Consider the following 13,266-nt stretch of genomic DNA (forward strand, 5'->3'; position numbering starts at 1 on the left):
AGGGGAGGCGCCGGGCCTGCCGGCCAGCACTTGCATAACGCGACCTGACTCACCGCCGCCCGGGGCAGGGAGGGTCCCTTTGGGCGGGAGCCTCACCTCCGGGGCCGCCGCGGGCGGTGGAGCTGCCGCGCGGGGTGGCCTCGGCCGAGCCGCGGATACAAGCCCTGGCCTGGTCACCCGGCACTCGTGCCAGCGACCGCCAGCTGCGGCCTGGGGTGGCCTCGGGGCCCGGTGGCTCTGGCTGCAGGCGCAGGTCGGCCTGGCGGGAAGACCGTGGCCTCCTCAGGGGGAGGGGGGACCCCGGGATGCTGGCCGGTGCCTCGGCGCCCGCGCCCCGGGCCCGTGCCAGATTGGCCTCTCTAACCTCCGACGGCCAGTTGTGCAGGGGGTTGGGGATATTTCGGCCAAGGAGCTTTTCATTTTATAAAGGACGTATTTTACTCTCTTTCGGGAGAGTTGTGGTACTTTCTGGGTCAATATTTGTTCTTTAGTTTCAACATCTTTAGAAGCATTAAAATCCTCCCTGTTAAATATTCTCCAGAAACGAACCCTGGTCAGAGCAGGAAATACTTGAGCAACCTCGGTGGTCGCCTACTTACTCTGTGGCACTTTGCTCAAACCGCTTTGAAACACGTCTACCAATTGTTTATGATGCAATTTTATTTCAAAGCCATAGTGGAATTTTGTTTTGTCTTCAAAATACCTAAGGTGAGTTCGCTGAAGAGTGGACAGGAGCTGGGAGGCGAACAAAATTCTATGGTCAATTGAGGCAAAATGCTGTGACTCGTTATGCTATTTTGCCTACCTGATGGTACCATTTACTGACCATGTTCTTGTCGTATCTTTCAAAGTTAGCGTTCCTCGCATGGGTCAAAGAAGTCAGAGGATGCAGCATTTGATTGAATAAAAGTTAGTGGTGTGTCGAAGAAGCAGGCGCCTTCCTAGAACTCTCTGGACATCCACCTGCCTGGTTCTCTGCTTCCACCTGCCACCTTGCCCTCCATCCCTGCCTCCTCCCCCAACTTGACTCTTTAGGGTGTCTCTGGAGAGCCAATAATGATGCATTTAACTCCTTACTGCCCCAGAGGGAGGAAAGCCCTGTTCTGGCCAGCCGGCTACTTAGGAGATGTTCTGGTTAGGCCAGTTTTATCACAGGACAAATCATCCCAAATAGCTCAAATAAGAGCTGCCCCTGCAGGGCCCGTGTGGGGCGAGGTACACGTGGCAGTGTATGTGCACCCTGGGTGGGAAATGACTTTCGGGCATCTTTCTCCTGTCCAATCAGTGCTTGGACCCCCTCCTCAACATTCCAGAGTCAAGCCCTTCCAGCTTCTTCTCCAACAGGTCCAGTGATGGAGGGAGAGCTCTTGGCCGAGTGTAACTGCCCTTGGATGGTTATTACTACCAGAAAAGTTCTCCCAGGAACCGCATCCCTTTCATCTGTTTCCCCTAGAACATGTGCTGGCGGTCCTTGCACACGCTACGTGCTGAATAAATGCAGGGAATTTCAGCGCACCGTATGGCGATTGTTTCTGCAACATGTTTTTTCATGTGTTAGATGTGTAAGAGGTGCTGTAACTGTTCCTTCTCCTCTCTCTCTTTTATTGATTTGTCGTGAACCTTGGTGTCCCAGATACCAGCAAAGAAAAACAGTTTATTTTGGCATTCTCTCTCAAATTTCTTCCTGACTGCAAATAGGTGAATACAGGTCAACTGATGTTTTTAACATCGGTGCTCTGAAATTTGTCCTCATAAAGTAATTTTTTTCAAATATGCGTGTATCTATATAATAAAAACAGGAAAAGATGTTCATGGTGATTACCTCTGTGTGATAGGATTAAGGACATTTGAAGGTTGTTTTTGTTTTTGTTTTTTGATTTGTACCTTTTTGTACTTTCCAAAGTTTCCTAGAGTGAAAATGTTTAATCAGAAAACAAAACAAATATTCTCATTACAAACATTTTTCTCCCTCCCCCCGGAAGTAAAGTTATGTTTTAAATTATGGATCATAGATGATATACACAAAAGTTCATTTGCTGCCATACTTCATGGAAAAGGCAGACCATGAGTCTTTCATCTTGGTATCTGCCCCTCCCCCAACTTTTCCATGAGATTTATTAAGAGACTTTCACTTAGTAGGTACTCACTTAACAGACCTTGACTTCATTTGTTTTATTGAAATGAATCACTTCATAAAAGATTTATTTAAAAAGACTTGGCCAGAGGTCATTCTTTCTACAGTATAATTTCTCAGGATTCAGCGCTTATCACAGAGGTGGGAGCTAGTCTTCCAGCAAAAAATGTGCATTCCTCTTCCATGGTGGAGAGTTGTGGAGAAGAGACTTTTTTGCCAGAAGGCACCTCCCCACTTCCTGTAGCTCCATAAAGCCACATGCCTAAGTCTGGTGGATGGAATGTGGACAAAAGTGCTGTGTGTCAGTCCCAGACAGGGCTTGTAAAAGCTGCCTGTCCAATCATCCGTGCCGTCTCTCTTCCCTCATCTGCCAGCCGGCAGAGACGCCACAACCCGGGACCCCACCAGTGACTAACTTTTTGTGAATGAAAAATAAACTTCCGTTGGGGTAAGCTGCTGAGATTTGGGGGGTTTACCTGTAACAGAATAGTGTAACCTTAATGAATACAGCAACAAGCAAGTCACTAGCTCCTAGGAAATATGGAAAGATGTTTTACCATAATTGAAAGAAAAGCTAAGGCAAAGAACTTTATGTCCTTACCCTCGTAACAATTAAGCATTTCAAACCAACTCCATTTCATGCAAACTGACATTTACATCCACATCCTGACAGAAAGGCCGAGGAAAATGAAAAACAAGGAAATTGGGTAGCGTTTATCTTCTGACTACATTTAAAAGATGCCAAAATAATTGGTGGGAAAATGAAAAGATTATTCGGCCAACTTTTTCAGGTGCAAAGGGTCAAACTGATTTTTTCAACAGGTTTCTTTTCAGTGGTTACAAAGTCATCAGTCAGTGTCCTCAATTTAGGTGAAAATAACATGGATCCCACCAAGTGAACTATTCCTGAGACACCTGGTCCCACCCATCAATTCGGTGTGTACAGAGATTCCTGTGAGCAGATGTGTAAGGTGAAAGGAGCCCTCTGCACTTGGCTGCCCGGATGTAACTGAAATCCCTGCCTTTGGGGGGTGCCTTTTGGTGATGACCAATAGTGGGAACAGAGAACCTGGCTGAGGTGGAACTGAAGAGTGTGTTCAGTATAATGATCTGAAACGTACTTGGTTAATCCAGGGTATTGTTGCTAGTTTTGTGTGGGTGCTTCAATCTCATGTGCATATGATTTGGCTATTATATAAGCACCACTTCCTGTAGAAATAAGTCAACTGCAGTAGAAAATGTTAGCAACAATAGAAGTATTACATCTGTTTATTAGTATAGTATACTACTGAGAAACGCAAACTTGTTAAGCAGAAAGTTTAAGGAAGTGAAACCATTCTTTTGTACATCTGTAGGCTTTTAAAAGAGTTCCTGGAATTTTTATTTAACTTTTTCTTAAATTGGTGTTTAATAACATTTTCATATATATATATATGTGTGTGTGTGTGTGTGTGTGTGTGTGTATAATTCCTTAAAGGAAGTGTCTTTGTATATTCCCCTACAGCAGCTAGTATGAGGTCTTGTGTACCAGTGGGTACACTTTTTCATTTAATCCTATTTAAACTGGCAGTTTGGGGGTAGGTCACTATCCTTACTAGCTGTGTGACCTTGAGCTAGTTAACTTAATTTCTCTGTGCTTCAATTTCTCGCCTGTAAAATACAGACAATCACAGTACCTACCTCCTTAAGTTCTTGTAAGAATTAAATGAGTTAATATATGTAAGGGTCTTAGAAGAGTACCTGGCACCGATTATATATTATAATGTTAGCTATTCTTATGATCACTTTTTTATTGTCAATACCTTGCGGCTTATATTTCTAAAATTATTCTGAGTAAGTGGAATGTTGCTTTCACATTGACCTAGTTGTTGCTTCAGAGATGTTTTATCTAAATAAATGATAATTAATGTCTGTAATATCTTAGAAATGTTGACATAAAAATTAAACAATGAAGTTCAACAAAGTCAACAAGTATTGTGTAGTATTAAAACCTCAGGGGTGCCTGCGTGGCTCAGTCAGTTAAGTGTCTGACTCTTGATTTCGGCTCATGTCATGATCTCACCACTTGTGAGTTTGACCCCCGCATCAGGCTTTGTGCTGACAGTGCACAGCCTGCTTGGGATTCACTCTCTCTCTGCCCCTCCCCCCGCCTCAAAAATAAAATAAGCATTTAAAAAAATTTTTAATTCATTCTAAGTAGTATGTTTGGTGATTTAAAAAAATATTGTTATTTTCTTACATTTGTTTTTTTCAGTGCCTTGTACTGAGCAGCCAATAAGTAACACAAAGTTCTTGTCAGCACTGGCCAGGGACTCTGCAGGAACCACCCTGAGCAAGAAGGGCAGTGGAGACAATAGGACTTGGTCAAAGACAGCAGGAGAGAGATAGGCAGGCTTTCAGAATTTCCCTTAAAAAAAAAAATCTTTGTATAAAATGCCATGCAGTACTCAAAGTAGTCCCCAGTGACCCCTCTTTCCTTGCTTGCTTTTTTCTTAAGTTTATTTATTTTGAGTTGGGGGGAAGGAAAGGGCAGAGAGAGAGGGAGAGAGAGAAACCCAAGCAGGCTCTGCATTGTCAGCACAGAGCCCAACACGGGGCTCGATCTCACGAACTGTGAGATCATGACCTGGCTGAAATCAAGAGTCGGACATTTAACTGACAGCCCTTCAGGTGCCCCTCACTTGCTTTTTCTAACTTAAACAATTGCCTGCTCCTGTCAATTGATGCCTAGAATTGGGTCTCACAGTTTTTCATTCCCAAGCAACCTCACCCATAGCCTATGAAAATAACCTTAAAAATTTTGTCTATTGGGGTGCCTGGGTGGCTCAGTTGGCTAAGCCTCAGACTTTGGCCTAGGTCATGATCTCGTGGTTTGTGAGTTTCAGTCCCATGTTGGGATCTATGCTGACCGCTCAGAGCCTGGAGCCTGTTTTGGATTCTGTGTGTCTCTCTCTCTGTCCCTCCCTGCTCACACTCTTGCTTTCTCTCAAAACCAAGTAAACATTAAAAAAAATTTTTTTTAACTTTACGAATGCATGAATTTATTACACAAATTATATATGTTCATTATAGACACTTGAGAAAAATCATATAGGCAAAAAAAAGTTTAATGTGATAAATCCCATCACTTTGAAATAATCACTGTTACCATGCTGGTATACACACCTCCATGCATGTGTATATAAGTGGAATTGTATGGCAAAACTATCTTGCAGTTTACTACATATCGTAAATACTTCTTCATATCAATAAACAGGCCTTTACAGTAGGGTTATTAATAAATGTAGTTTCTATTCTGTGGATACAATGCCATTTACTTACTCAAACTCTTATTGTTGAATATCTATTTTTGATCTTTTACTTTTATATTTGTACTTTTCATGAACACCTTGTAACAACATTAATCACATACAATCTTAATTATTTTTGCAAGATAAATTCATAAAAGCAGAATTGCAGGGTCAAAGCCTATACACATTTTTAGAGTATTTGATAATGAACAAAATGCAATAAAGCTGCTTACTCTGTATCCCTTTGTCCAGTATTTCTTTCCTGCACCTCATCTTTCTAAGCACTACTAGATTAGATTTGTGGAAAAGTACCCTCATAATGTTTTTTCCTGCCCCCCAAACTTACCCGGGTTCAAAATCCTCAGCCTCGTCTCTGAGACTCCTGTAATCTGAGCCCAACCTGCCTTTTCATATTCAGCTCTCACTCTTCCCCGTTACTCTACACCCCATGCTATTGCTCCTGTTGTGACTACCATCTGGAACACACTCGATTTCCTCCCCATCTCCACCCATTAATCCCTTTTCTGAACTCTCATAGCCATACGTATGTACCTCATTTCTGGCATTTATCATGCTCTGTTCCATGTCTTACAACTCTTTATGTATTACTTTTAACTCCCGTATTATACCACAAGTGTGTGTGAAATTGGGATCAAGACTTACTTGTTGCCTGCATCCCCCCTGAGTAGAAGTGTAACAGTCAGGATTGATTTGGATGTGCTGCAGTAACAAATAGCCCTCATCTCTCAGAGCTAAAAACAAAAAAGGTTTATTCCTCACTCATGCTACATGTCCCATCTCAGGTCAGAAGGAGGCTCTGTTCCAGGACATCCTCACTTGGAATCAGGAGGCCCCTCCAGCTGGAACTGATGTGGCACCAGGAAAATGGAGAGTAGAGGGTCTTAAGCTGGCAATTAATCGTTCTTACCTGAAAGAGACATTTCTGCCCACAACCCATAGGCAAAGTTGATCACGTGGCCCTATAGGGGAGGAGGGCAGGAAAGAATAACCTCATATAACGAGGAGGAGGAGAGAATAAGAAGAGGGGGAACATGAAGTCTCTACCACGGAGGCTAATATGGTGGCTTGTGATGGACAATCAATAGACATGTTGAAAGAATGAGCAAATCACAAATCAGGAGTAATTATAAAAGCAAAAATAAAGAATAGTAGCAATAATAGAATGTGTTTCATTTTTAAATTAATTTTTATTTTTATAAGTAGAGGAATGTTAACATCTGTGGGTATTTCGTTTTTCCTATTAAGTATGTATCTGCATATGGAATATAGATATGTGTTTTTTCCTCTCTGCTTATGAGGGAAGGATGGAACTAGGGAACTGTGAGTACACAACATACTTTTGGTAGAAGTTGGAGCTGTGCCTTAGGCACACAAAAGAACTAGGTAGTGTTATGCCCAGAATCTGTGATTCCCAAAGACCACCAGGGAGCCGAGTCTGATGCAAAAGCAAAGAGCCTTTATTCGAGCTAGCTAGAGCTCCATCCCCTACCTGCACCGACACAGCAGTGAGATACCGGAGAGAGCAAGCAGGTTTCAAGAGCACAAAGGTTTTATAGGGATCATGGCCTTAGCTGATTGGCTGGGGAAGGGTCGTGGCCTCAGCCAATTGGCTGGGGGAGGATAGAACAATGGCTGCCAAGGTGTGGTCCCAGATCAGCAATTATCAGCGTCACCTGGACCTTGTTAAAAATGCAAATGTTGGGCCTCGTGGTCACATACCCACTGAATCAGAAACTCTGGGGGTGGGGCTCAGCAATCTATGTTTGAACAAGTCTTCCAGGAGATTCTGATGCACCTGAAGTTTAAGAACCACTGTGTCTGAGGGTCTCTAACATGTTTGGCCTCAGTGTATACAGAACGTTTCTCACTGGTCACCTATTAACCATTGGCTGTCAGCCTTGCTGTGCTATATAAATACCTAGCACCAAACACCATCCCCAGAGACTCTGATTTAATTGGTTTGGGGAGGGGTAAAAATGCTCCCAGGTCATTCTAAGCCTGGACAGGGTTGAGGGCTCCTGCCTCTGGCCCCTACCTGAGAGAAGCCCTCCCTCTTCTACTCACACTTTCCATACCTCTCACACTCCCCTTCCTCCCACCTTAGACTTCGGAAGAATGCATCAATTGATAGCCTGCTTTCTTAGAAAACATAAGTTACTCAAGGGGAGGAGGCGTGGTCTGAGGTTTGAGCGGGAACTTCTTTCTGAGGCCATGTCGGGGACATAGTTACTAGTCGGCCAGCCTAGGTCTGCTCTTTCAGTAGGAAGTGTCCAAACTGTGAGAAGGTGATGGTCCCATGAGAGGGGTGGGCTGACTCAGCTCCTTTCTCTTCAGAGGTAAACCCCTGCATTACTCTGATTATAATGAGATGCTAATAGGATGTTGAAGTAAACAGCACTCTGAGGAGGACTCTCCTGAGACTAGGCAGAGGAAGACAGAAGGTGTGTGCTCTGCAGGGCCCCTCGAGGTAGCAAGTGAACTCCATGAGAAGCCAATAGCTCAACAAGTGCCAGTCTGAGTTGGGTTCTTCTGGCAAAACCATGTTCCAACCAGGACCCTCTCATTTCCTGACGTAGAACCTGTGACCTCAGTGGATGTGTTTTCCTTTTTTGGTAAGACTGTTATCACTCTATCAAGGTAAGCTTTAAGTTTAGCACAGTAAATGAAACGCACAGGGTTGCTATCTTTGAAGTAGACTTAAATGTGGGTCTAACGGTAACTTCTAGAGTCACTGTAACATGGGGGCTCACTCAAGAGAACCTGTTACAAAGTTTATAGTTTTTTTTTTAAATGCTTAAAAGACCTTGGCTACCTTTGAAATCAGCATTTAAGTATTCAAGGAAATTGGGGGCGGCTGGGTGGCTCAGTCAGTTGAGAATCCAACTCTTGGTTTCAGCTCAGGTCATGATCCCAGGGTTGTGAGATTAAGTCCCGAGTCAGGCTCCAACCTGGGCGTGGAGGCTTCTTAAGATTCTCTCTCTCCCTCTGCCCCCTCCCCTCCTCGTGATGAGTTCTCTCTCTTTCTCTCTCTCTAAAAAGAAAAAAAGAAAATTCAAGGAAATCAGTTCATGAAATATGTTGTTTGACTTATTAGTTGTATAACAGTGTTTAAATATTTGGGAAAGTGTGCTTAATGGATGTAAAAGTTTAATAAACTGAACATTAAGCCAAACTAAGTAGTACTACGTGTTTTTCCATGCACAACCCCACCCCCCACACTCCACCCCCTCCCCCGAGATGCTGGAGATCCAAGCAACCGACAAGACAGGTTTTATCCACTAGATTTAACAGACTGTGTCTCGGAGCAAAAATGCACGAGTCTGGCCATTACTATTCAAAACAAAATCCACACTAATATGCATGGCAGGAAAACCCAGTTAGCAGCTGCATGGGCTGCTTTTTACAATCATGTCTGTTGACAAGGATTATTGCTTAAGTTGTGGCTTGATTAGGCTTGGATCCCAGGCAAATGTTTTGCCGTGTTCACCTTTCTAGAATAAGATTAAGGTTTGTTCCCTTACAACACTACCGAGGTCAAGCTTTTAAATGAGGGGAATTTGAGAGGTGAAGGTTTTAGAGAAAGTAGGCCAGGCAACTTGTTTGATCATAGGACTTTTAAGAGAAGGAAAGATTAATATTCCATTTTATGTTGCATGGATGCTAAATGCTTCTATCTCCCCTACGTGCTCATTAAAGTTGCTGTACAAATAAGGAGACACTTCCAAGGTCTAATAGTCTCACTTCATATAGCTGTCATGGAAAAAATGAGTCAAATTGTCAATCGATGCTAATGTAATATCATTAATGGATATATTATCGATGATTCTTCTTGCTGCGGATGGCGGCTCGTGTTCCGTTATTTTTCTGGAAGAATCACTTCGACTTGCCACTTGCCTGGCTGATCTGAGATGTTCTGAGGATTCTCCGAGGACTTATGAGCTAATAATGCTTAGGGATTTCGTGTCCCGAAGAACTCTTTAATCCTGTGCTTCCGAATCCTACTCTAAGCCAGACCTTCTGTCACAGCCCAAGTTACCGGCAGTTTTTGAAAGCTCTTCCAAGCGAGCAACCGTTCTGTTCCATCTTTGGGGGATCTTGTGAGGTGCCATTGCCAGGATGTATCTCCTCGCTGGCACTGGGTCCCAGGCGGTGCTCTGAGGGTGTCCCTTCCTGAAAGAGAGCAGAGAAGCAAAGCGAACCACACCATGGGCGAGATCAGTCAAGAGGCCGTGGAGAAATACCTGGAGGACAACCCTCAGTTTGCCAAGGAGTACTTCGCCAAGAGGCTGGCGGAAGCCCCCGGCCCGAGCGGGACGCTGTCGCCGGCGGATGAGTGGGCCCTGTGCGCCGAGCTGCTGCGGGCGGTGCAGGAGGAGGCCCGCGGCGCCGAGCCAGCGGTGCACGGGGCCCTGCAGAAGTTGGCGCAGCTGCTGCAGGCCGACCGCTGCAGCCTGTTCGCCTGCCGGGCTCGCAACGGCACGCCTGAGGTGGCCTCCCGGCTGTTCGACGTCACCCCCACCTCCAGGTTTGAGGACAACCTGGTGGGCCCCGACAGAGAAGTCGTGTTCCCGTTGGAAATTGGGATAGTGGGTTGGGTTGCTCACACGAAGAAAGCCGTTAATGTCCCAGACGTGCACAAGGTAGGTGGCTTTATGACGGTGGGGCCCATCGGACGTCTTGGCGGGGCTGAGGGGAGGAAGCAATGGAGAGAGAGCCGGGCGCCGAGGGCCACCCTTGTAGCGTGGGTTTGGCTATAACCTGAGTAGGAACGGTGGGGAGAGGATCCGCCAGGCCAAGGGTTGCCAGATTTAGCAAATAAAAATACAAGATGCCCAGTTCAGGTTGAGTTTCAGATAAACAATGAGTAAGTTTTTAGTGTGTGTCCTTTGTAATGTTTTGCATTTTGTCAGGCCAACTTACCTGGGCCTGGTGCATTCCACGGGTGCTCCTTGCATCTCCTCCCTGCTCTGGGAACTTTCCTTCTGAACAGCGCGGCACAGCGGTGCTATTGGGAGATCAGCAAGCTCCTCCATGCTGAGACTTGTGAACTGCACCCCCCCCTCCACACACACACATACACACCTCTCACTCACAACCTTTTCAGGTCACTCTGTGCTCTGGGATGGACTGGCTCACAAGTGAACACTTTCACCTACAGACCAGATGTGCAGAAAGAAAAAATAATACCATTTGAAAGTTCAGATGTTCACATTTGGATTGTGAAAAGTGTAAATTTGGGTGATAAGTGCAATTGACCATCCCAACCCCCTATAACTCAGCTCTACTCAGAATCAACTCCAGGGGCGCCTGGCTGGCTCAGTCCGGGGAGTGTGTGACTCTTGATCTCTGGGTGGTGAGTTTGGGCTCCATGTTGGGTGTAGAGATTACTTAAACTTCAAAAAAAAAAAAAGAATCCACTCCAGTCATGTAGTTTGCCCCTGAAGACCCACAGCATCCCGCACAAACACAAGGCATTGTTACGTGCTTTTAAAAACAAACACACAAACAAAAAAAATCACTCTTCTTGCCACCAGTGCTTATTCATTTTAAAAAGATTATAAAATACAAATAAACAAAAGGGAGGAAATATAAATCACTCATAATTGTTCTGCTCATCAATAACCACAGGTACCAGCCTGTACTTTCTCCTGCTTTTTTTCTATACGCACGCCCCATTAGTATGATTTGCTGCTAACCAAAGGGAAGCAGTAGCTTATGATGGAAGGGAATTGATGGGGAAGTGGTCCCTAAAATCTCTCTGCTTTCTGTGCCAAGGTTTGTTGGGTCATGAATGGGGGCAGCTGGTCACAGGAGGATAATCCCCTTCATGCCTCCTGAAGCTGATTACAGGGGGACAGCCGCATGGATCCAGAAAGCACAGAAGTTGTCAAACATTAGCAACGCTCTGCAAACAACCACACCACAGCCCTTAGGTGCAAGGGTTGCCATCAGATAGCAGTGTCCCTCAGTCCTTTCTGATCCCTCCTTTCCGTAAGTTCAAGCTGGTCTAAGCTTCTGGGGCTGACTGCCCCCGCTTCAGTGACTAAAACAATTTGCACCCTTTCAGCAAAATTCTCTTGACACCAATTAGGAGGCTATGCCCACTCACCCTGAGGCTTTCTCACGGGAATATGCTTCTTGCCAGTCTCCACCATCTCCAAAATTACTAGGACTTCAAACTTAAAGTGACATGCAAGTTTGTTTTTGTTTTTTTTTTCTGGAAAAAAACTTGCTTAAAGAGACAGGTAAAATGATTTCTGTTGTAATGCTTTATTAATGAGCCTAGTTCCACATGCTGAGAAGAGAATAATAGCAGAGAGCTACTTAACAGATCAGGCAGCCTTGGTCTGTTGCTGTCCATGGTGAGCAACGCTGCATGAACAGGACGGTAATGGAGGTGGAGATGGGCAGGAGTCATGTTTTTCCTTTTTTTTTTTTTTTTTTTTTCTTTACCTAAGGACTCCTGGTTGTTATGGGCAGAACAGAGAAGTATATGTTGAAGACAGACACCCTGCTCAGCTCGTTTGCTTTCCATTTCTACTGCTTCTAAGCGTTTTTTCTCATGGTTGGCAGAATAGTGCTTTTCAACTCTGAATGCACATTGAAATCGAATTGGGAGCTTTAAAAAAAATACCATGCAAGACTTAATAGACCAATACACCAGACTCTCAGGGGTTGGGATGCAGGCAATAGTATTTTTTAAAAGCTCCCCAGGCGATTCTAAAATGCAGTCAATATTGAAAACCACTGGTGTGTTGGGTGAGCAGATGCAGGAGGGAAAAGTGGATTCCAAGGCAAGCATGGGATACCAGACGGAAGGGGCTCTGGCAGTCTGGAGCTGACTTCTTGCTTGGGTAGAGGAAGCTGAGGCTGCATCTTTCCTACAGTCCATGGTATGGTCAGTGAGTGAGAAGGGCTGGACTAGATGAGGTGTCCCTACTCTGTGTCCAATGATCTTTCTACCCTCCCCCTACCACACATGCCTGCAATTTTGCCAGACTTTAATCAACTGTGGTAAAATCTGCAAAGGGAAAGATGGAAACCAATGTTTTAATGAAATTTCTGCTAATTCTTTACTGTTTCTTTGTATCTGACAATTTCTAGGCATTTTCACATTTGTAATCTATTTGATTCTGGCAAAGACCCTGCAAGGAAGGAGGGGCCATGTTTTTATTTCCATCCCGTATATGTAAGAATCTTCTCAATGGCAATTAGGCAGCATGTGATGTGTCTGGGACCATAACTTGGGTCTTCTGAGGTCTCCCTCTTTCACCACACCACTGACCACACATGGCTTCTCTCTGGTTGACAGTGTTGGCACACGTGAGGGAAGGACGTGTCACACCTAGAAAAAGAGGTAAAGCCAGATGCCCTGACCTTGGGGGATCCATGAAAGTGATAGCAGGGAAGCCACGTGGTGTAGGGTGAGAGCCCGACCCCAGAGCAGGTGCAGGCCTGAGACCAGGTAATTGTGTGATAGATTGCTTTTCTGCACCTGAGACATAGAGGCAAATAAATATACAGATTCAATGTACGTAAAGTGCCTGGTTCCTAGTAGGTACTCAATAAACTACAACTACGATAATACTATATTTATGCCAACGGGCTTTCGGGGTCTGTGTTTAGGTGGCCAAAAAAGGGTCAATGATTATTGCCTGTTTTTAAAACAGGTTAAAGACAGGAAAACTTTTAATAATAGGAAACTGAGAGATAGCCTCCTCAGGTTAATGATTTCTTTCTCTGTTGGGCAAACTGCTGATCAACTCTATGGGTGGCTTTCATTCTGAACGTGGTTTAAAAGAAAGCCACGGAGAAGTCCCA

At 44.6% G+C, this 13,266-nt stretch overlaps 1 protein-coding gene and 1 long non-coding RNA gene across 2 annotated transcripts in view; both read left to right on the top strand.

Annotated features, from left to right (window-relative positions):
* The first annotated feature begins 5 nt into the window (after window positions 1-5).
* Window positions 6-6,861, top strand: LOC113600240 (uncharacterized). The gene is made up of 3 exons (XR_008292058.1): window positions 6-253; window positions 542-708; window positions 852-6,861. It is a non-coding gene; the product is annotated as an uncharacterized LOC113600240 (long non-coding RNA).
* Window positions 6,862-8,752: 1,891 nt separating this feature from the next.
* The window catches only part of PDE6C (phosphodiesterase 6C), a 45,722-nt gene continuing 41,208 nt past the window's right edge, over window positions 8,753-13,266 (top strand). Inside the window, exon 1 of the mRNA XM_027062648.2 lies at window positions 8,753-10,085. Within this exon, the coding sequence (XP_026918449.1) occupies window positions 9,651-10,085 (435 nt within the window). The 5' untranslated portion in view covers window positions 8,753-9,650. The remainder of the gene's footprint in view (window positions 10,086-13,266) is intronic.

The sequence above is a fragment of the Acinonyx jubatus genome, chromosome D2, assembly GCF_027475565.1.
Source record: "Acinonyx jubatus isolate Ajub_Pintada_27869175 chromosome D2, VMU_Ajub_asm_v1.0, whole genome shotgun sequence".
In the NCBI taxonomy this organism is placed as follows: domain Eukaryota; kingdom Metazoa; phylum Chordata; class Mammalia; order Carnivora; family Felidae; genus Acinonyx; species Acinonyx jubatus.